Source organism: Phycodurus eques, chromosome 15 (assembly GCF_024500275.1).
Source record: "Phycodurus eques isolate BA_2022a chromosome 15, UOR_Pequ_1.1, whole genome shotgun sequence".
NCBI lineage: Eukaryota > Metazoa > Chordata > Actinopteri > Syngnathiformes > Syngnathidae > Phycodurus > Phycodurus eques.
Genome location: NC_084539.1, coordinates 21,855,814 through 21,878,352, shown reverse-complemented (window position 1 = coordinate 21,878,352; position 22,539 = coordinate 21,855,814). Strand labels below are relative to the sequence as shown.

The 22,539-nt window shown below is 43.7% G+C and overlaps 1 protein-coding gene across 2 annotated transcripts in view; it reads right to left on the bottom strand.

The window, feature by feature from the left end:
• The window catches only part of LOC133413651 (collagen alpha-1(XXVII) chain A-like), a 63,362-nt gene that overhangs the window by 2,045 nt on the left and 38,778 nt on the right, over window positions 1-22,539 (bottom strand). For both annotated transcript variants that reach the window (XM_061698274.1, XM_061698275.1), the window contains 43 exons: window positions 22,395-22,439; window positions 20,920-20,973; window positions 20,714-20,767; window positions 20,038-20,091; window positions 19,902-19,955; window positions 19,663-19,716; window positions 19,543-19,587; window positions 17,575-17,628; window positions 17,426-17,470; window positions 16,505-16,558; window positions 16,382-16,435; window positions 15,250-15,303; window positions 14,606-14,659; window positions 10,110-10,163; window positions 9,953-9,997; window positions 9,606-9,650; window positions 9,456-9,509; window positions 8,299-8,352; window positions 7,659-7,712; window positions 7,506-7,559; window positions 6,520-6,573; window positions 6,340-6,447; window positions 5,803-5,856; window positions 5,112-5,219; window positions 4,960-5,013; window positions 4,780-4,833; window positions 4,635-4,691; window positions 4,484-4,537; window positions 4,307-4,360; window positions 4,182-4,235; window positions 4,039-4,092; window positions 3,840-3,947; window positions 2,721-2,828; window positions 2,064-2,171; window positions 1,923-1,976; window positions 1,763-1,825; window positions 1,632-1,685; window positions 1,242-1,277; window positions 1,102-1,119; window positions 973-1,008; window positions 838-864; window positions 716-766; window positions 390-558 (listed from right to left, as the gene is read on the bottom strand). In XM_061698274.1, coding sequence (XP_061554258.1) covers window positions 390-558; window positions 716-766; window positions 838-864; window positions 973-1,008; window positions 1,102-1,119; window positions 1,242-1,277; window positions 1,632-1,685; window positions 1,763-1,825; window positions 1,923-1,976; window positions 2,064-2,171; window positions 2,721-2,828; window positions 3,840-3,947; window positions 4,039-4,092; window positions 4,182-4,235; window positions 4,307-4,360; window positions 4,484-4,537; window positions 4,635-4,691; window positions 4,780-4,833; window positions 4,960-5,013; window positions 5,112-5,219; window positions 5,803-5,856; window positions 6,340-6,447; window positions 6,520-6,573; window positions 7,506-7,559; window positions 7,659-7,712; window positions 8,299-8,352; window positions 9,456-9,509; window positions 9,606-9,650; window positions 9,953-9,997; window positions 10,110-10,163; window positions 14,606-14,659; window positions 15,250-15,303; window positions 16,382-16,435; window positions 16,505-16,558; window positions 17,426-17,470; window positions 17,575-17,628; window positions 19,543-19,587; window positions 19,663-19,716; window positions 19,902-19,955; window positions 20,038-20,091; window positions 20,714-20,767; window positions 20,920-20,973; window positions 22,395-22,439 — 2,572 coding nt within the window. The remainder of the gene's footprint in view (window positions 1-389; window positions 559-715; window positions 767-837; window positions 865-972; window positions 1,009-1,101; window positions 1,120-1,241; window positions 1,278-1,631; window positions 1,686-1,762; window positions 1,826-1,922; window positions 1,977-2,063; window positions 2,172-2,720; window positions 2,829-3,839; window positions 3,948-4,038; window positions 4,093-4,181; window positions 4,236-4,306; window positions 4,361-4,483; window positions 4,538-4,634; window positions 4,692-4,779; window positions 4,834-4,959; window positions 5,014-5,111; window positions 5,220-5,802; window positions 5,857-6,339; window positions 6,448-6,519; window positions 6,574-7,505; window positions 7,560-7,658; window positions 7,713-8,298; window positions 8,353-9,455; window positions 9,510-9,605; window positions 9,651-9,952; window positions 9,998-10,109; window positions 10,164-14,605; window positions 14,660-15,249; window positions 15,304-16,381; window positions 16,436-16,504; window positions 16,559-17,425; window positions 17,471-17,574; window positions 17,629-19,542; window positions 19,588-19,662; window positions 19,717-19,901; window positions 19,956-20,037; window positions 20,092-20,713; window positions 20,768-20,919; window positions 20,974-22,394; window positions 22,440-22,539) is intronic.

The following is a 22,539-nucleotide window of genomic DNA, read 5'->3' as shown; positions in this document are numbered from 1 at the left end:
TTCAGATTTGAGTGGCAAAGGAAAGAGAAGAATTGTGCGAGCGAGAGTCATCTCTTTTCCCTCTTCTTACACGTTGCGTGAAGCTGTTAGTAGAAATGAGAGAGAGGAGCACGATCGAAGCTAGCTATCTGCTACGTATTTGTTGCGAAGCAGCTATTAGCAACTAACTAGCTAGCTAGTTATTTTAAGAGAAATGTACGAAAATGAACATACAAAAACGCTTTTTTATGTTGGTTTTTTTTTTTGCGATACGACCATTTCTTGACCGCCAAAGAGTGAGAACAGGTGCTAAGGATCACTTTAAAAAGTGCATCTCGATAAGCGTGTTTTAACGGGTTTCAATCTATTCAGCTCAATTGCATCGTCTTCTCAACAACAACATTGCCTACCGTCATTTAACTTGTGGTCACAGCTGTGCAGGTCCCTGCAGATGCGAGCAGGATTGTCCCTGGTGCCCAGTGGGTTCTTGAGGCTCTGGATCAGGTTAGTGAGGTAGTGGAGGGTCTTGAAGATCTCTGCACCCTGGTCCAGCATGGGCAGGTCCATCACTAGCTTATTCTAACAACGAAATACAGTCAGCGGGTCAATCTGCTACTGATTAGAGGACCAACCACGAAATACACTCGCGTTTTGAGGTTCGTCCTGAAATGTCACCACGCTGCGCAATATCCTGAACTTTTTGTAAGTAGTGTATTGGTTGATGTTGCAGACTAACCTCATTCCTGAGCTGGCTGTGTGAATCCATGTACAAAAGACCATCCTCTTTCTGAAGGCGGAAAATAACATATTGTTTCTTATCGGTGGACATATTGTTACTATCAAGCAAAACAATCTTACAAATGATGGGGGGACACGAATGGGACCCTAGGAGAAAGCAAAAAACAAAACAAAACAAACCACAAAAACAAAGAATGAATACAAAAACCTCGCATGATTCATTTGAATTCAGGTAAACAAAAAAGATAATCTTACTGGTGGTCCAGGTCGTCCACGAGGTCCAGGAGCTCCCTAACCGAGACAAAAACACACGCTGGGTGAGCATTGATGTTCAAAATAAACAAACAAAGAAAAAATACAAGATCAAAAGCATGCGAAATGTACCCTCGGTCCTTGTGCTCCCTGATAGGAGAAAACAGAAGAAAAAAAACAACAACAACAAACAAGCAAAAAACAAGTTGAGCATTGACTTTTCCCAACTCAACGTGGCAACACGACAGTTTCGTTATGCCGATCATAATTACCATGGCTCCACGGTTGCCTTTCTCTCCTCTGGGGCCCTGGAAGCAAACACGAGGAAGCAAGCCATATTCAGTCAAGATAATCATCCATATGTTCTGGATATCAATTCTGGAATCAATAACGTCTTTTGATCTTTAGGAAAAGGACATATGCTGGCTTCACGGAAGGTTCCAAATTGTCTTCAGCATAAAAAGTATTGGAATGCACAGTTCTGGTCTTCAACATTCACGAAAAGACGAAACTACATGTATTTTTTTATGAAAACACTCAGGTTCATTGTAGACTCTAAACTGTCACTGAGGTTCATAAAAAAATAAATAAAATAAAACAAAAAATAACAACAACGTTAGGTTTGTGTCATCAACAGTCAACGTATATACTGCGGTACGTACGGCGCTTCCACTGGGGCCAATAATTCCTTCAGGGCCCATGACACCGCTTCTGCCCTGAATGGAAAGTACGAGTTAGGGCAAAGAGATAAAGGCAGTACTCGATTCGAATATTATCTTGCTCATCTTCCCACCATGGCGCCTTGTGGCCCCTTTGGTCCTCGAATGCCCTTGGGACCATAGTCTCCTGGAGGCCCCTGAAACCAACAAAGAGACATGCTGTTTAATACGATTTCTGTATATCTCTAACGTACTGGACGTACCATAAAAGTTATTTTTTTTTTTCTTACATACTTTTGGACCAAAAACTCCAAAGATTCCTGGAAAGCCAGATTCACCGACGTCACCCTGGATGACAATTGAGCATTATTATGAGCTCGTAGTGGTACCTAATAGATTGTCTACTCTGTTTGTGAGGCTTTGAACGATCCTCACAGGTTGTCCTTTGGGTCCCGCTTGTCCTCGCGTCCCAGGAAGTCCCGTTCCACCTCGGAAGCCCCTTTTGCCCGGAGGTCCGCTCTGTCCGCGAAGACCTCGCTCCCCCTGGAAAGTTCAAGAAACCATCAGTGATTATGACAATATACGTAATGTTAACGCCTTGATGATAGTGGCACGGCATTTGCGAATTTGCGTATTTGTGGATTTCTCGGGGGAACCTATCTTCTGTTAAACGATGAAAAGCTCCTGTCGTCGCTGTTTCGGCGGTAAGGCCAAAGCAAAAGAATGACAAAAGAATGATGCACTTCGGCGCCATCTCATGGCATCTTGGTGTTGTTGTTGTTACGTTTGTTGCTAGTTTTTTTTTTTTTTTTTGTAATCTGCATTTGAGATGTCCTGCGTGGCTCAGAAAATGGATGGATGGATGTATATGCTGTGACGTTTGCTGCTGCCATCTAGTGGTAGAATGCCTGAAGCTCACTCTTGAGTCAATATTTATATAGAAAGAGCAAAATAAATCAATCAATAAAAGGCTATAATTTGATCGAGCAACAGCTCGTAACTAAGAAAATTCGCAAGTTGGGGCACCCGTAAGTCAAGGTATTGCTGTATGTGTCATTTGAGTGCAACTGTTAGCGGACCCCTTTGCCTTACCTTTGGTCCAAATGCCCCCTGATCTCCAGGGAGTCCTGTAACACCGGTCTTGCCACGAGAGCCGGCTTTGCCTGGGAGGCCAGTCTCTCCATCATTTCCATGCTCCCCCTGTACACAATTCCAATTATTAAAAAATCTGCGACAATTATTTCACAAATCAATCAATCAATAAATCCCCCAGTGGTAATTTCGCATTAGAGGCAAATGGGATCGTGCCCCAGCAAATCCTACAGATGAATCTTTGGTTAAAAAAACAAAAAAACAAAGCAAAAAAACAATCAACCATGTTTTGTCCTTATTTATATTCAATACAGATGAAATGTAATTGGATAAAAAAAGCATAGCATAGTGCACTTTGCGGCCTATAAATTCTGCCTAGAAATAACAAATAACTCAAATGTATTCATAAAACCCTTTAAAAACAAACAACTACAACAAAATAGTGTAGACAGAAGAAAAAAAAATCGAACATATGATATCAGCAAAAAATGATTAGAATTCAATTACAAGCTACGTCCAGAACTTTTCATTTATTTGGTCAATATCTGACATATCGGTGATGTTTAGGGGAAAAAAATCTTCCATGTGAAAACGTTAGTTAGGTTCACTGTGCACGAAATTGTCTTTGCTGTTTACACCAAAAGGTTTTTATTCTTTGATATTTACACAAACGATTTGAATTTATCTTTGATATTTAGGGACGCGTTAGGGAAACTGAAGCTTCCAAATGACCCTTATTGCCTATGAAAACACATATGTTAGGTTTCTCGAAGACTAAATGTTCTCTGATGTTTACAAAAAAAAGTGTGATTTATTTGAACTCTAACTCGAATTTGATCTTTACACGAACGATAGGTTCAGTGAAGATTCAAATGGATCTTTGCTGTTTAGGAAAACAGGGTTAGGTTCGTTGAAGCCTTAAAATTGCCTTTCACGCTGACGCAAACAATACTTTAAGTTCTTTCAAGACTTAAAATTGCCTTTGACGTTTACGAAAACGTCTGCTAGCTTAAGCGAAGACACAAAACCGTCCTTGATGTCCACAAAAACACAGAAAAGATATACATTAGGTACACTGAAGAACATTTTGCGTCTGCAGCACTAAAATCTGTCCCTTACCGGCACGCCTTTGCTTCCGTCCTTTCCCGGCGTCCCGTCCGTCCCGGGCACGCCCTCCCGTCCCTCTCTGCCCACCACACCTCTGGGCCCGATCGGGCCGGCTGCGCCCTGCGGGTGCGAACGGGTCAGGTGCCGCTTTCGCGGCTTTGACACATTGGAAGGCCGACGCGTTCAAATGCCACACGTGAATGGGACTCACCTCAGTTCCTCGGGCGCCTTTGGCTCCCGCCTGACCCCTTTTGCCCTTTTGACCCTTAACAGAAGAAACATTGGTTTAATGAATGCAAGGCGTAAGTCAAGGTAGCACTGTAGTAGCAACAAAAAGGATGAATCTCGTCTTACTTGAGCTCCTTTGGCCCCCTTGGGTCCTTGAATGCCTCGCGGTCCAGGATGACCCTGCACGTAACGTCGGACTTGTTAACGACAGCGTGTGATTTCACGAGTCAAACGTGCGGCGACACACTCACAGGAAGTCCAGGAGCGCCGGCTCGGCCTCGTTCGCCATCCACGCCAACTTGACCCTGTCAAAAAGATCATCGCTCGTGGTTGGGAATCCCTGGTGCACTATATTTCCACTTTATTGCCCCAAAGAGACATTTGTTGACTGTGTAGATAATTGCCCCCCCTGGAGGGAGTGTTCTTACTTTGTAGCCCGGGTCGCCCGATTCCCCCCTTTCTCCCCTGTCGCCCGGTGGACCCTGCGAGAACCACGTACGGTAGTGAGTAAAAAAAATGCAGCCCATTTGCCGCCAGCTTCAACGTCAAACGGTGTAAGTAAGTCAGGACGCGACTTACAATGTCACCCGGAGGACCGGGAGGACCCTCGGTTTTGCCGTCGTCCCCCTGCTCGCCCTGGGTGTGCACAAAACGGACAAATGCTAAGCTACACGACGCCGCGTACAGAAAATGAACACACACACAGAATCGAGGCGTGGTGTACCTTTTCACCTTTTGGTCCCGGGCGCCCCATTGGGCCAGACGGTCCCCGATGGCCCTGCGATGACACGAGGGGTGGGGGGGGGGAAGCCATTCAGATTAGGTAACGTGTCATAAAGGCTACAGATGTACACTGCGTCTGATATAGTTAAGCACGGTAGAGACTCTCGTACGGCAAGTGTACCTCATAACCTGAAAGGCCCGTTTCCCCCTGCGGACCCATTCGGCCTGGAGCGCCCTAAAAGAGGGCGACACGCAACAACCCACAGACGCATTCGAAAAGGATCTTTTGCTCCTGCGGCGTAATGAAGCCGTTGGACAATGGATGTACTTTACCACGTGTCCGATGGTCCCTCTGGAGCCCTTGGGCCCAACGCTGCCCTGCGGTCCGGTCTTGCCCACTGTCCCGGTTACCCCGAGGTGGCCTTGGTGGCCTTTGGCGCCCTAAAGTATACACAACGAACGGGTTACATACTATGTCTCTTTGCGTGGATCTTTTTAACCAGTGGCGCAGACCCAAATTTTAAGTGAGTAGACCAAAACATAAACGGGTGCAGACGTTTATGGCAGAATTTGCAAGACTCCCTAAAGAAAACGGGCGCGATCAGGCAAAACACACTTATTTTATTTTTAATGGTATTCTAATTAGTGTAACTACAAGGCTTTTCAGAATAGTCGACAAGTCTTAAACAAAACAGAGCGATCAAGAAAATAAGTCGTCAGTCATATTTTCCTCCCCAAATTGCCAAAATTTCACAAATTGTGCCGTGTAGGCTCAATATATTGTGGATTTTCGCGGGTGGGTTTGGAAAGTGTGCCTCGCAAAATACAGGGGTTCACTGTATATGGAAATTGAATCGAATAAAATATAATGGGAATTGAATAGAATCAAAATCGGACATAGGCATTTAATTAGAATCGGGCACATGGACGTGCAGTCAAAATCCAGTCATGAGTGAAAAAAAAAAAAAAAAAAGCATCCGACATGAGAAATCCATACTATGCCACTGTTTTCAACAGGACAAACCTTTGGTCCTAGTTTGCCTCTTTCTCCAATTTCACCAGATTTCCCTTCTTGGCCCTGAGAATCAAAAAAAAAAAAAAATCACACATTTCTACTTTCCATCACTCTAGGCACATACATTTGGTTTTGTCTCCTTTAAATTATGTTCAGGTAGGGAGCGATCACTTTTTGCTCATCGTTTGTGAAAATGAAATCGGGTTTTAGGGGCGTTACAAAATGAATCCAATATTCCCAAACGAGAGGTAAATTGTCCAGATTGATAATATGCTGCTATTTTCTCCATTTTGTAAATGTCCACAGTAATGTCCATCCGTCCATTTAGCGTTGGGCCATTTCTCGGTGAGTGCTTTTTTTTTTTTTTTTTGCTGGTCACGAACAGAATGTGTTTATCCAAAAGAGAGGGAAATGCTTTCAAAAAGGTATTTGGCATTGAAATACGTCCTGCAATGCCTTGTGTACGTTTTTCCCAGTGTTTCCGCTTTTCCGTGAGGAGTATTTTAAGGATATTAACCATATCCAAACAATCCGAAAGTCTCTTACTCTGACACCAGGGATTCCGGGACTTCCGGGCGGGCCCTCCTTTCCCTTTAAACCACTTTCGCCCTTTTCACCGTTGTCGCCCTCCTGGCCCATGTCGCCCTTTTCACCCTGACATGAACGCAGGACACCAATTAGTAGCCTGCACCAAAAATGTACTGTCTGTGTGAATTGTTACGTCACCTTAGTTCCATCGGGACCAGCAGGAGCAGCCTCTCCCTCCAAACCCGGCTCGCCCTGTTCACACGCCAACAAATACGACAAAGTTTAAAACGGAGCTTCTCAAACTGGGAGTCCGCAAACCGTAACCTGGGGGGTGCGCAAAATTACGTGCAATAATTTGTTTGGTATCATTTATGCTGTGGAAAGAATGAAGTTGTTGGAAGGTAGAATAGGAAGGAGGTAAATGTGTAAAACACCTCTTCATTAAGAAATAATAAGTAATTAAATAGTTCCTGAATGAGCTGAGCAGTTTGCAATCGGAATGGTTTGAATCAGTCGAGAAATGAGGAAGGGTGAGGTGAATTAGTAAAATATACATTTTGTCATGGAAGATGTGGATTACTGAAAAATGCCAAGATTTAATGAACGTGAAAAACTGTGGCCAAAAGACGTCCGAATTGGGCTGAAGATTCAGAAATGTGGACGAAGGATGTAAGCACTGCCGTCGGGCCGAAACCTCCTATGTCCAAATTTGGTCAATTTCATATTTTTATACAAATCGATACTATTGGTCAGTCCTCCCAAGGGTAAGTTACTTTTGATTATTTATTGAAAATGGCTGACTTTCTTTGACGATGCGATGTTCATGGCTCAACGTTTTTGGGGTTTCCTGAAAAGTGATGCTTTTTTTTGGGCATGCGAGGTTTCCAGCCGACGCCGGCGATATGCAAAACGTCCGCGTTGATTTGGGTCGATGTAGAATATTGAAAAGGGCTGGAATTTGGCAAAAAATATCTGTCTCGAATGAGCGGAATCCTTTCGAAGTTGGAACGATTTAAACCGATCGCTCGGAGGTCAAGGTGCTACAGTATTGAGGTTAAACTGTTGAAAATAGAAATCATTCCCATGAAATGTAGGGGTACACAAAAAGTAAAAAAAAAAAACGCTGCTTTAAAGGTGATATTCCACGGAGTATTGGCCATCTTCCTGTTTGATGGCAAACGCACCCGAGGGCCGATGAGTCCCTGCTCTCCCATGTTCCCGTCTGCGCCGATGGCTCCCTGTCACGCACGCACACACACGCGAATACTTTGGGGTTTTTGGTTTTCTCATAAAACTGTGAATATCAAAGAAATCAAAGGTAACTACGGCAATGTCACCTTGTCCCCTGGCTCGCCTGGCAGTCCTGGTTCTCCCACGCTACCCGGTGGACCCTGAAGGACACACGTGATGAGGACGGTGACACACAGTGGTGGAAAGTAAGCAAGTACAAATACGTGCTCTCCTTAAGTAGATTTTTCAGGTACTTGAGTATTTAAAGTTCGGACTACTTTCAAATTTTACTCCCGAGTCCATTGAAATGAATGGAAATGCCATTAATCTCTGCCAGACCCCCCCCCGCCCCAACAACAACAAAAAAAATCTGATTTGAATTACAAAATAGCACTCTATATTATATCGTACAGTAATGACATAATTAAGTTGAATAAAAACATTTTCAACAGTTTTTGTCACACTTTCCCCTACAATTTAGCCACCTGGGGGCGGGTGGTAGTATAGGACTGACATACAGATACACTGTGCATGGCGACTCGGCTCCTCTGTCGGCTTTATATTGGTTGTTCTTTGCAGAGGATAAATAATATATATCTGTGAGTGTTGTTATATTGTCTGTCTGCATGTGCTGCCGCACCATCGTGTAACTCAATGTTTTGCTCGTAACTCAAGACAAGTTGGCCGAGCGACGGCTCATATCTTGGAAATCTCGTAAGTCGGGTCACTTGCAAGTCGAGGTATCACCTTTTGACCAATTTCCCCCAACAGTCCCAGAGTTCCAGGCGGTCCGGGCGCCCCCTGTGGGTGACAAGGAATGCGCTTCACCAACCGAACACTCGTTTATCCAAATTGGAATACAAGCAAAATGTAAGATTTTTATTGCAAATGTGGCTCAACCGTCGTGAGAAGTCCCCAAATTGCGCATCTCAAAAAGTCGCAATCTTTTAAAAAGATGGCAGTCAATCGTCACAACAGTATCATTTCATTTAACATTTTTAAACAATTTAACGTCTAAAAGTATACAGACTTTCTTAAAATGTTGAATGAAATTCAATAGAAAAAAACAGACCATTTTTTAATTGATAAAAATATGATTAAAAACAAATGGCAGAATATTAAATCCATTCAACCATAGTAGATTTTTTATTTTTTAATTCCTTGACTGGTAACGTTGACAGATTATTTTTTTTCATGTTGTATTCCGTGATCCCTTAATTTGGCTTCTGCTTCACATTTGACTATAATTCAAATATTCTTTTTCTTTCTTTCTCTCTTTGTTTTAAATACATTGACTTTTAATTTTATTTTTTTAAATGAGCTGCAACACCATGAAATAAAAAGGCCACCAAATTCAAAGGCGTTTTTAAAATGCCATTAAACACAAAAATCCAAAATAAATATTTTAAAATAATTACAAACTCATTGAAATCAATCCATTCATATAATCACTAAATGAGGATGTAATTATTTAAAACATTTCACAATTTATGAAATGAGCAATCACATTTATTATTCAATTGAAATTAATCGGCTTCATTTAATTTTGGCACAAAAAAAACTCCAATTTGTAATTTCAATTTTTTTTTTTTTTTTTTGCCAGCGTGCAGGAAGCCTTGACTGAAGCAGTAAATGTTTATTTATTTATTTTGAAATGCTCGTACTAAAATCCTTCCCGGTTGTAAAGTTTCGGTGCAAAAGTGCACAATGGGAGGAGAAGGAGGCTGTTTGCTGCCAAGGAAAATCCAATAAAGTGAGTAAATAGGGTCCTAAAAAGGAGAGGAAATGTACAATGATTTACGAGTGGCTTTAATTTGACATATTAGGGCCTGAAAAAAAGAAAAGAAAAGAGCAACAAAAAGAGTGCAGATGCTAGAAGACGACGGCCGCGCAGAGGCTCGTACCTGCTCGCCGGCGATTCCCTTGTCCCCCGGTGACCCCGACGACCCTTGGACACCCTTGAGACGGAAAAGTAAAACATATTTTCACGTTTTCCATCCAAGCAAAAGGCTCGCAAATGCAGGTCGCTGTCGTGGAGTGTTGTCACAACTCACAGGAAAGCCTTTCGGCCCGGTTTCCCCCGACTCCCCGATTTTACCCTGGAGGATCACATTGCAAAAAAGTCACATTGTGAAGCCTCGCTATATTGCGGTTCATTGGTCATCGGTTCACAACTATGGATATTTGACCAACCAGGCCAACTAAATTGTATCTAACGTAACGCTATCCGCTCGTTTCTGCCCGGAAACATCCAAACTTTCCCTTTGGAGGCGACAGAATGCCGCGAGGCCTTTTATTTTGTCTCGATGAAACGAACGCTCGGTGGCCCGGATTAAAGAACGGAGCATGCTGTATGTTTTAAAAGTTTTGTCCGCTGAAGGAAACGCGGACGCCTTCTCACCTGGGGTCCGGGGAAGCCGATTTTTCCAGGGGGACCGTCTGGACCCTGCAGCGAGGAGAGGGAACATGACTTACAGCCCAGCCCCGCGTTTTACCGTATATTTCCTCAACGGTGGACAGCGTGAAGGCTTTCCAACCGATAACTCGGCTGTCTTTACCGTCTTGCCCTCTGACCCCATCTCTCCCGTCGGACCGTCGGGCCCCGTCGCGCCCTGAAAAACACAGGCGACACCAGATGTCACTGTCGTGCAGCCGGAGGCCATTTGGCACCCGGGCCTTCGGTGGCGACTTGAACGACGCGATCCACTTCTTAACATCGCCGCTATCGTGTCGCAATATTACGCAAACCATCGATACGATACAAAAATACCCGAGGACACAATCAAAGGATAAGCAATGTACGATACATAAAATACATCACACTCAGTCCCGATATGCTGACGTGTTTATTAGCTCGTTCAAGTTGGCCGTGACAAGTTTTGCGCAGACCAACCAATCAGAGGACAGAAAAATGCTGACGTCAGGACATATTTGAAATCTGACTGGCTGCCAACGCAGTGGTGCCTTGTCCTGAGAGTCGAATTTGTTCCGTGACCGCGCTTGTAACTCAGAGCACTTTACAGTATTATTCTTTATTAAAACATACAGTCATAACATAACAGACTCCACAATACACAAAGAAGAGTTTCACGCTCAAGTAACTCAGTAAACTGCAGTAAAATTAGTCACTTTTCGCACGCGATGAAGAATACATGCCTGTGAGTATTGTTGTATTATCTGTCCACATGTGTTGCTGCACCGGTTGTGTTGAAATGTCTGTTACTTAATAGGGTCATAACGCTGCGACATTGATGCTCGTTTCGTTAGCTTGTCGATGGCGCTTTGCATCATGCGCTGCCGTTGAGCTACTGGACATTCGTAAGTTAAAGCGTTATTTGTCTTTGTTTTCCGCTAAAACTTCAACTGACCTCAAAGCAAGCAGTCGGCCACCGTTTGGAGAATTGTTGACTACCTGCTGCTTGTTGTGACGTTCACTGCCACCGTTTAGCGCTTGTTAGCTCAAAGTTTTGCTCGCAACTCGAGAAAAAATAGAATACAATAAAATCAGCAGAGCGACAGCTCAAACGCGACCAAAACGAAGCGCAGAGATGCTCGGGAATAAACGAAATCAATTTCGGCGAGGAAGAAACCCGCTTCGGCATTTGAAAAATTCTCCGCTTGAGTCGTGCGCGGCACTGGAAATGAAGCAAAGCACATTTGCGTGCGCAAACAGCAGCCGTGTGAGAGGCAATGTGAGGCTCCCTGTGTCTGACATTTTTTTGCAGGGTAAACAAGGAGCCCTGTGTCAAGTCAATAAGCGCTTGTGTGCTTTAAAAGTGGAGGGACACGGGAAGGAAAATTCTATTCAAGCCTTTCTATTCAACAGGTCGTGAATATTTAGGTTGAAATGTTTAAGAGAGAAATCATTCCCATGGTATTTAGGAGTTCAAATGGTTGTTACAGTGAACTGAAATATGTAAATATTGATTAAAATGTCATAAAAAGTCAATATATATTAAAAAATGAACATTTAAGTTAACTCAGTTCAACCCCGAGCGACAAAGCCCTACTTTTGTATGAGATAAGACAATGGCAGTCTCAATGAAGCTTCAACGTAGTTCCTTGGTACCATGACGCCACAAGAGGACGCCAAAGTAATGCTTTTATATTAGACGGGGCTTTAGCCGGAGCACAAAAACAGCACGGCTGCTCGTTTGCTTTGTAGCAACGGCACCGCGAAGACGGCGCACGCTAAAATGAAGTCGTAGTCGCCTCCGCACAGGTCAATTATGAGCAGCTATTCCCATTTTGTCGGAAGCAAACGTGACAGTTTGAAGGCTTGCTGACGACCAGGCGCCGTCGGGGGATTGGCCCCGCTAGGCCCCGGGTGCCGTAAGCCTATTATTATATTATGGGGAGAAAGCCGGTTCATTAACATTCCTGTCTGGGGTACCCGCCGTATGCCGCTTGCGTTTCCATAGCCCGATTAGCCCGTGCCATCGGGAGATCCGGCTTCGGGGAGAAATTTCAGGATGAAACTAAAAACGCATGATTACCTTCACAGGTGACCTGAAGTTGACCTTTCGGCTGTTTAGCATGATGACGAGAAGTGTTTAAATACCAATTCTAATTGAACGTGGACATTTCTTGCTTTATTCGTGGATCAAACACCTGTTGTGAATTTCCCCATACAGTCCCTCATTGTTATAAATCGGATCCGATTCAGATAAACACGCTTAGCAGCAATGCGAATTACACATTTAGCATGTGGGGACACTTCTGTGTCTTTGTGAAACTTAATCCAGTTTGAATAAAGGTTTGATATGTGACTGTAAATGGCCAAACCACGTTTAAACTGGGCATTTGGAAACAATGCAAATTTAACATCGAATTGAACATGTCGGCACGCCTTCATCTCTGGTCAAATCTTATCTGGTTTGAATGAGGTTTGCTATGTGGCTACGGCACCAGAGATGGCAAATCAAATTCAATCTGGATCGTATTCAGATCAGCACAATTCTCTGCGCTGCAAATTGAACATGGAACATCCCATTTAACAAGTTAGCATGTCTCCATCTCTGTCAAATCGAATCTGCTTCGAACGAGGTTTGATATGTGAATGCAAAGCCAGAGATTGTTTCAGCCAAACCACATTTAATCCCGATCTGATCCACATTCAGAAATTGTACATTTAGAAACAATGCAAATTCAACACAGACAATCCAACTGATTGCCTCCATCAAATCTGGTTTGAATGAGGTTTGCTATGTGAATGCAATGCCAGACCAAATTGAATAGATCTAATTTCAAATCCCATTTAACATGTTCAGAGGCTTTGACAGGCTTTGATAATCAGATCATAGCAGGGTACCAATTGTTGCGTGAAAAAAGTTTGTCTTTTGGATCCCAAATATTTGAAACAATTTGGCAGACGACAAACGTTGAGGTCTTGTCTCGTAATACATGCTCTGTGGTTAAAGTTCCCACATGACTGCGAAATTCGGGCTTCCCCCTTCCAAGTTCAGTACAGTAGCTCGTGTGTGCGCGCTGTTGCGTTCGTGCGTGCCGTGCGCCGCACGAGGGAATCCATCCCTCACCGTTGATTTACACGCTGCAGCGTGTCTGGGAGTCGTTTTTGGCATGCGGCGCTCGTGAGAATTCATATCTGGAGCCTGTCTGGAGACAACTAGACTAAGTAATGCATTTGCATATCTTTTTTTTTTACGGCTCGTCAATAATGCAAGAGAGAAAAAGCTGATGCAGCCATTTTTCTTTAATCGTATCCAAAAAAAACGAGGCTAGATTTTCCCTTTAAAATATCATACAGGGCGGCACGGTGGACGACTGGTTAGGGCGTCTGCCACACAGTTCTGAGGACCGGGGTTCAATCCCCGGCCCCGCCTCTGTGGCGTTTGCATGTTCTCCCCCGTGCCTGCGTGGGTTTTCTCCGGGCACTCCGGTTTCCTCCCACATCCCAAAAACATGCATGCTAGGTTAATCGCCGACTCTAAATTGCCCGTAGGTGTGACTGTGAGTGGGAATGGTTGTTTGTTTGTATGCGCCCTGCGATTGGCTGGCAACCTGTTCAGGGTCTACCCCGCCTCCTGCCCGATGATAGCTGGGAAGCATGGACTTCTAAAAATAAAAAGAGGTCCATTTATTTTTTTGTCTTTGCCAATGGTCATCAATTGGCAAGTTGACGTTAGGTGCCATATAACTCCATTATGGTCATCCACTATTGTACTGTACACTTTTTACGGCCTCACGGCGCCAAAACAAGACCAAATCGTGAAGTGCTTTACAGTGAACTCCCGTCACATCGCCGTTCATCGTTCCAAGAACTGATTGCAAACTTTACCCCAGGAACCTTTGGAGGAATATCGTGCGATTAGACCATGGGAACAATTGTCTACATTTAGTTCCAGGGGACAATTAATCATGGGGTCAGTACTTTTAAGAGGTCCGGGAACCTTTGGGGTTAGGGTTTGCAGCACTGAACATACTGTATATCATTGGAACGTTTTAGGTTCAGGTACTACACACACATACCCTGAAACTAGGAACCTTTGGGTGACTATGAGATTGGGTTTTAATATTTATTGCTCCCATAGAGCAGAGTGAACATTGGCCTGAAATTACTGCTGCATGCTCCGTTTATAGGTATTGCTGCTCCGTGTGTGTTAAAGTCGCAGTTGTTTGAAGGTTTACAACTTTAACAGCCCTGCTAGTTTCCATTAGCCCATCTAAGGCATTTTGCATTATACTGTATGTTAGCAACAGGCTAGTGGATTTTTGTTCGATGACATTATTGATTGAAATTGTTTTGTGTCTGTTTTACAGTAAAACGTCAACTGGGAGTGACAAACAGCTTGAAGCAAGCACACTTTACATCTACATCACGACTGCAAACGTTTTATGATCTCACGGCTCCAAAACGAGAAGAGAGCATCGAGCGTCATAAAGTGTTTTGATGTGAGCTTTTCCCCTTCCAGTGATTGGTCAAACATTTTACCATTTTGAAAAGGAATGAGGATGAATTCGAAACTGAATTGAGACTTTTTACACACAAATTTAAGTTCGGAAGATCCAAGCTAAGCGGGAACAAAGAACGTACCCGCGAGCCTTTGGTTCCTCTGGTACCTGCGGGCCCCGTCGCCCCAGGGGTTCCCTGAGGAACAAACGAAAAAAAAAGGAGATTAAGAGAAAGAAAGATAAAACAAAGATTTACATTGAAACAGCAGAGAACCCCCGGCCTATGTTCAATCAGGGGGGGTGAAGGGTGGGGGGGGGCAGTAGCGTGACCTCGGGGTTTGTTGTTAGGTGTGTCACTCACAGCAATTAAACAGCCAAGCGGTGGAATCCCACCCTGCTGTGCCCCCCCGGTTCTGTGTTTATATTTGCTTTGGTGGCTCGGTGACCTCCCGCCAAAGCCGACGCTCGCTTGGTCCAAGTTGGCCCGAGCCAAGGCCACGGTGAAGGGGGTCGGGGGGGGGGGGGCTTCTAATTGCTTGTAGCTGTTTGGATTCGGAGTGACAGGAGGGAAACGCAGGCTCAGCAGGAGGCCGCCTGATCAAGACGGATGTCGACCGTCACCGCAGACTTTTTGGGGAGCAAATGGACCAATCGAAAGCGGGAATTTTCACAGCTTTTAGCACGCCTCTGCTTCTGAGCCGGCTGTCACTGAGATCAAGACGATGTCATCTAAATGTTCAAACAGCGTTCCATAGCAAGACAATTAGCAAACAGGTGGCGACTTACTGGTCTTCCTGGTGGTCCTGACGGCCCGGTCTCCCCCGGTGTCCCCGGGTGACCCTGAGCACAAACAGAGTGAAGGCAAATCGACACAGGAGAAAGTATTTACAGTCCGACAGCGACAACTGCTTTCAACACAACAGGACAAGAGAAGTTGAGCGTTAAACTTCACATGCCCGTCCTGGCATTGCGGTTTTGCCTTCGACGCAGCCGCCGCCCCGCCTTTGTTACGTCTTTCCTCAGCCGCAATATTGGGGCAACAACTGCCCCAGACCCCCATTCCGTGTCAGTGGCGTTCAATACAGAACAGCGACCCGGAAAAAGAAGGGGACATCCCTTTAGCGGGGAGTGTTAAAGGGGCAAAGTGGTTTCATCGACCCCTCAACCCGGACTTTCAAGTAGAAAATTGAAACGGAAACAGAGTTGTGCTTTCAAGTGGAAAAAAGCCGTGGAGAGCCCGGGAAGATCATTGTGCAGCAGTAACAATATCTTCCTTTGACTTAACTTAAAAAAAAAATGTTTGAAAATATATATATATATAGGTTTTTATAGCCGTATACAGGCAAGTCCGAATTTCGAGTTGTGTCCCTTTAGTGTAGTACCACGCTGTGCCACTACACGCTGGGCAGCACTGATTCGTTGTGAGTTCTCCAACTGCGTTGATGTTTTCAGAGAGCACGGAGAATATATGCCTGCGAGTATGATTGTAGGCGCCGTTTGTACGTGTTGCTGCGCCGTGTGCGTCTAAGTAGCAGTTGGAAGATTTGCAATTACTGTAACGTCTATGCTAATTTCACTTAGCCCATCTATGGTGTTTTGCATTATATTGTAGCATTCAGCTAGTGGACTTTCATTAGACGAATGACATGGTTTGGTTGAACATTTTTTGTGTTTCAATTTATAATTTGTAATGATCTTTTGTTGTATGCTCCGTGTGCGTTAAAGCAGCAGTTGTTTGACGATTTAGAATGATCGTATCATCAAAGGCAAATTGGCGTTTGCTTGTTTATGGTGTTAAACATCAAGGTACTCTATTCCCATGGGAATAGCCCACATATTTAAATTGAGGATGCCCTTTGACCACTATGCCCCCCTACAAATTTCATCCAAATGGCGTCTCCCGATCTTTGTGACTTACATCGGAGCCTTTCTCTCCAGGTGGTCCGGGAAGACCCATCGTCCCTCGGTCCCCCTAAAAACATAAGCACAGCCTTCAGGTCTAGCGGGAACAAGGGTCTTGTTTTGCTAAGAAAGAAGTTACCTTCTCTCCCGCCATTCCCACCTCGCCCACAGGTCCGATGAAACCCACTAAACCCTGAAACAAACGCATTAAACATGAAAAAAGTCGTCTTAGTAGCGCGTGTGAGACTTGCTTTGGTCAAAATTGTCCAAGGAGCAAAAGTTACAGGACAATTTTCAGCCCTGTTCAAATCTGCCAGTTTTGAGGGGGACGTACTATGACAAAAAAAATCTACTAGGTTGCGTAATTTTACACTGATGGGTGGGCGAGCCCTTCAGAGACTCAACTATTTGTGGAGAAGCAATTAAAAATAAAATTTCCTTGTTAGAATTTACGAATCTTTCAGTTTGTTCATGGCCATTTCGGGCCATTTACTGCATAAAGTATTTAAATGAAATCAGTTTTGTTGTTAATATAAAATAGCCATGAATTTTTCAGTTTAGTTTTTTTAGTTTTGACCCTTCAAATTCCAGTTTGTTAGCACAATGGGCCTCTTTTGGAAACAAAGAAATGTAATCGCTCCCTTGCCCCAAAACTGATTAATGATGTAATGTACATGTAAATGTACAGTAATTACATCATTAAATACAATGTAAATGAATTAAACATCTTTTGCCCAATTCAGTGGACATTGTGCTGCTCTCCCTCTGGCGTGTGCACCTTGGCCACCTGGGGGCAGTATAGTACAGACATTGTGGATATACTGTACATGGAGATGACTCACCTCCTCTACAAGCTGCAGTAATATTAGTCGTTCTTCACAGAGGATAAAGAATATATGCATGTGAGTATTGTTATATATATATATATATATATATATATATATATATATATATATACATAATATATATATACCACCGTATTATATGCTGATGTTGGTAATGACAAAATCACAGCAGAGAGGGTTAAGGATGAAAAAAAATTTAAGTTGGGCATTCTTACTCTTTCTCCCATGGCGCCAACTTTTCCCGTTATCCCAGTCTCTCCCTGGACAAAACAACACACTCTCCATTCAACATGTGCAAAGAGTTGTTGAAAACTGTTTGCTTGGAAAAGACAACAAAAATTAAAAAATAACATAAAAATCACACCTTCACTCCTTCAGGCCCGACCTTCCCGGGAAATCCTTTTCTGCCCAGTCGACCCTAAACGGGACACAACATTAAGTGTAAATATAGAAGTGTAAATATAGAAATAAACTCAAAAAGGTGGCGAATCATTGCCGTTGACAGCTTGCGGTAAGGCGGCAGATGTTGCCATCTGTGCAGGTAAAACGCGGACGCGTCTCGCTCTTGGCACAATGTCAAGGTGTTGTTCTTTTTTTTTTTTTTTTTTTTTGTCGACTGTTATGTTCTCTCCTGGGCTTGACAATCATTCCTGAGGCTAAGAAGGGAGCTAAGTGCTTTTTTACCAGCCATAACGCCTCTGAATTAAATGACTCACGGATTCCAGGGTTGGACTACAGACCGGTGAGTAGCTCTCATATTGTGACACATTTAATTCAACCCCCTGGAGCACACAATCAATTAAAAAAAAAAACAAGACAACAAAAGACGATTCTGTGTTGTAAATTATGCGATAACCTGAAGCAAAAAAAAAAAAAAACCCAACAGCTCTGCAATCAGGAGTTGTATGGGAAGTCGTTTGAGCATTTATTTGATATCCTTGATAAACAGCTTGAGAAGTACCGGTACGAATATGCTCTTTGCTGACAGACTGTTCCGTACTAGTATCTTCAACCGGATATGAAAGATTTAAAAGCATTTCTTTGATATCCAGTACTACTAGTACATGGACCTTAAGTTGGGACATGAAGTGTTACTACTGCAGCACAGCGGTTTACTCGTAAAGTAAAACTGCAACTAGTAGAAAAAAAAGTGAAAAAAAACCCAAAACATTCTTAGTAAGACACAGTAATTTTTCTAGTGCACCCTTGTCTTTCTACAAATGTGCTGAATTGTCTTTGGACCACAAGCTGGATGTCAAGGACATCGAATAAATGCTGAAACGGCTTTCCGGGGAGGTGGAGAAGCGGGACTCGTTCCACCTGGACAGAGATCACTCGAGTCATCCGCCGCTTCCCCCTCACAAAGAAGACAGAGGGGGGTCCCGCCCGGATGAATCAGCAGGGGTCAGGGGTGTTGGTAACCGAAGTGAAAAAGGCAGGATGTAGAAAAAGGATTCAAAAAAAAAAACTAAACAAAAAACAAGCACATCTGGGAGCATCAAAGAAAAACTGGCCTGACTCCGGGAAAATGCAAGAAACGGCATTTTTCCAACATCCAAGTTCGCTTTGGCACTCGATAGTCTTCTCGCTCTCGTCCATTAACATCCTCGAGCCTTTTTTACGCTCGCTACAAATCTCAACCACAGTCAACAAAATAGTGAAAGTTATTACTCCTTTGTGTCCAAAACAGGGGATAGTAAGTTCTTGAAATTGAAATTGACTGTACAGTATAGAAGAATGGATGAAAAAAAAAAAACTGTTTCTGCAACTTGTTGCACTATAAAAGATGATGTGATGTCGTAAAACCAAATAGTAGGGCTACCAAATTCGACTAAGAAAAAAGCCCTGCAATATGCAAATCTACATGAACCCATCTATGGCGTTTCACATTATGCGCTAGCAGACTTTCGTCAGATGAAATTTTGTAATTGTAATTTTTAAATTCTCTTTTGTTTTATGTGTCAGTTTTGCAGTAAACCTCAACGACATCACAGATTTTGATCTATACCAGGTCGGTCTGGAACATATACCCGGTGATTATAAAAAAACAAAAGCAAGAAACAGTGAGTTGCTGCAACTTGTTGTATAAGATGATGTGATGTAATAAATCCAAAGTGTTGGACGACCCAATTCGATTTACTTGCTATTTCTCTAACCGACAGTCCAAGACGATCGGAAAAAAATACCAACGAGGGCTGACTCATGCCAAACTCTTAGGCTACGAAAGCCACCAATGCTAACCAGACAGCAGAATTTTTTTTTTTTTTTTTGTAATGTGACAGAACTCTTGGAGGGTTGTCCAGAGGTACAGACGCATGAGATGACAACGCACCTCAAATCCTGTTGGTCCAGGAGGTCCGATCGGGCCCTCGTCTCCCTAAAAAAAAGAAAGATCCTATTTGTCGTTGGCTGCCAATCCTTTTTGGAAACTGTTGCTGTCTATGAGGCGTACCTCCAAGCCAGGTAAACCCTGTGGCCCTGGTAAACCTCTTGCGCCCAGCTTTCCCTTGGTGTGGAAAAACAAGCATGTTTACAAAAAAAAAAAGGACGCTTACATGAACTACTCCAAAAAAAAAAAAAAGGTAAGGAATATTGGGTCTCTGAGTAAAATCTCAGTTAAAACTAAAATGTACGATAACCTTTGCAGGTGCGTTTCTCTCTTCACGATTTATACACAACGGTCTTTCTCACCTTTGGTCCTTCGAGGCCATTTTCTCCCGGTGGTCCCATGTCGCCAGGGAAACCCTATCGCGGTCAATTCAGATGAGTAAAAATTCTGCTTCGCTAACAGTCACAACTCTGCAATGCACTGTGGGTAAACACGCACCTCGGGGCCTAATGGTCCCGGTGCGCCATCGGGGCCTTTGTCCCCCGGACTGCCCTGGAAAAGTGGAAAAGCTTGCAAGTTAATGACTCGATCCAACATCAGGCCTTCAGATCTACAGTTTGCTTTCTCTGATCCGAATCAGTTGAGGATGGTCCGATTCACTTTGGTTTGGTTTGCTTTCACAAGGCGAGAAATCCATAATATGCAAAATGTTGTTTCCAGACAAACCGGATTCATTGGATGCGATCACGTTCTGCAACTGGATCGGGCAGGTGTTTGTTATGAATTATGAATTCTACCAGTACTGACTGATTTGGCTGACCTAACGAATCTTACCATTGGGGAAAACAAGCTACAGGTAGTTTTAAACAGGAATAAAAGAGCGCTAGTGTGAAAGTTCTAGTGGTCGGATCGGTTCCCACAATCGAACTGCGCCACAGTTCGTTTGGAACTCTACTAAGATGGTCTGGAACCCGCTGTTATAGTCCGAGTTACATTAGGGCGTTCACACCTGACCTAATGACACTTAAGTTGGATTTGAAGAAGGAAAAAAAGTATTAAATCACAGTTAACCTTTCTCGGCTTGGTGTCAGATGACGCCCAGCTCTGAACGGAATTCACCAATTGATAATCTCTGGTAATGAATACACAGTAGTCCTAGCACTCCAAAGCTAACCTGTGCTCCTGGTTTCCCACGGAGGCCAGGCGGTCCTGAAGCGCCCTGGATGCCCTGTAGAAAAATAAATTCAACGTAAGCACAACCTTGTCAAGACAATGAGGGACGACTGTGGGCTTTTGTTTGGACACCACGAACTGTGACTAAATGATTCTAATGATGTGCAGGAGACAAGAAGCCACAAAGAAGTAAGCCAAAAGACTTGCCTTGTCTCCTTTGAACCCTATCTCGCCTTGCTCGCCGGGAAGCCCGATGTCACCCTGGTGAGATCAAGAGAAACAGGATGATGGATGAGGTTCAGACCCAAAGTGACAGGAAGAACATTTGCTGTACCATTGGCTGCTTTTGCAATAAAACAGTCAGACAGCGTGTACGGTCTTTCTGTGTCATCGGCTCGTCTGCCATCTGAACCTTAATCTCATAAGTGTTCCAATAACACAAATATACCGGGCATTTCAGTCTTGTACGAAGACATGGATTTAACGGAATTACACGCTCCTGGAAACGTCCACCGAGGATGTTTTCGTTGCTGTTTGTTTAGGCAGGGGTGTCAAAGTCATTTTGGTCGAGGGCCACGTGCTCGTTATGGTTTCCCACGGCGGGCCGTTATGACTGAAAACCATATAATCGTAGGATCACCTCATCGTATTATTACAAATGCGCAACTGCCTCGGCATTTAATCAAGACATACGTTTGTGTATTTTCAACCACCGATTCAAACTTGAAATCAGAAGCCATGGAAAATAGTAGTAACTAGCGGAGAGTTTGAGACTTCTGGTTTACGCCACGGGCCGTCCATCCGAACACTTTCGCACTACATTGAACATTTTCAAGTGATGATTTGGATTTTCAAAGGGTTTTACAGCGTATTGAATTTAGAGTTCCGCGCCTTCAGTGCAGTACCACCTCGTGCCACAAATTGCCGGGCAGCACTGAGCTCTATTGGAAGATAAGCAACATTAAATTAAGCAAGAAGAATAAGCAGAGAAGGTCTCAAACTAAGCTCCAGTAATAGCTATTATCACCGCAGAGCAGAGAGAATATATTCCAGTGACTACTGCTGTTTGCTCTGTTTCTATGTGTTGCTGCTCCGTGTGTGTTAAAGTTAAGGTAGTAGCTGTTTGAAGGCTTATAATTACTGTGACAACTATGCTCATTTCTGCTAAAGCGCTTTTCATTGTAGTGCATTCGTCAGATAAAATTACATGGTTTGTTTGAACATTTTGGGGGGGATTAAATATTGATTGTTCTACGTGTCAGCTTTACAGTAAACTGGGAGTGACAAATAAACAACTTCTCCTCCAAATTTTTCCTCAAAGTGATTCCATAAGATAGTCTCCCATTTCTTGACCGCGAGAGTGTGTGAACAGGTTGTAAGAAACACTTCTAAAAGTGTGTTTGAATGGGTTGAAATGTTTTTTCATCGATTGCGAGTGAGACTGGAACATGTCCACCACAATAAACGGGGTTTACTGTGTAATCCATCATGCAACACCGGGTAGAGACTTTAAAGCATTTGGATCGTATTTTGTGTTTCATGGAGGTTGGCATGGGGGTTGGGGGGGGGGGGGGGGGGGGCGGGGGGGCGGGACCAAGTGAAAGCATGCTCTAAAAGTCTTCGGGCAGGGATGCAAAGGAGTACACATCCATCACATGCAATAACAGGAATATTCAGATCACCTTATCACCTTTCAGTCCTGGTTCTCCTGGATTTCCGGGAACCCCCTGGAAGAAACACCAGGCCATGGCTTGACAATCTGTTTTTATTTATTATTTTTTTTTACAGCACGTCTAATATAGCAGGCAGCCCCCAAATGGCAAACAG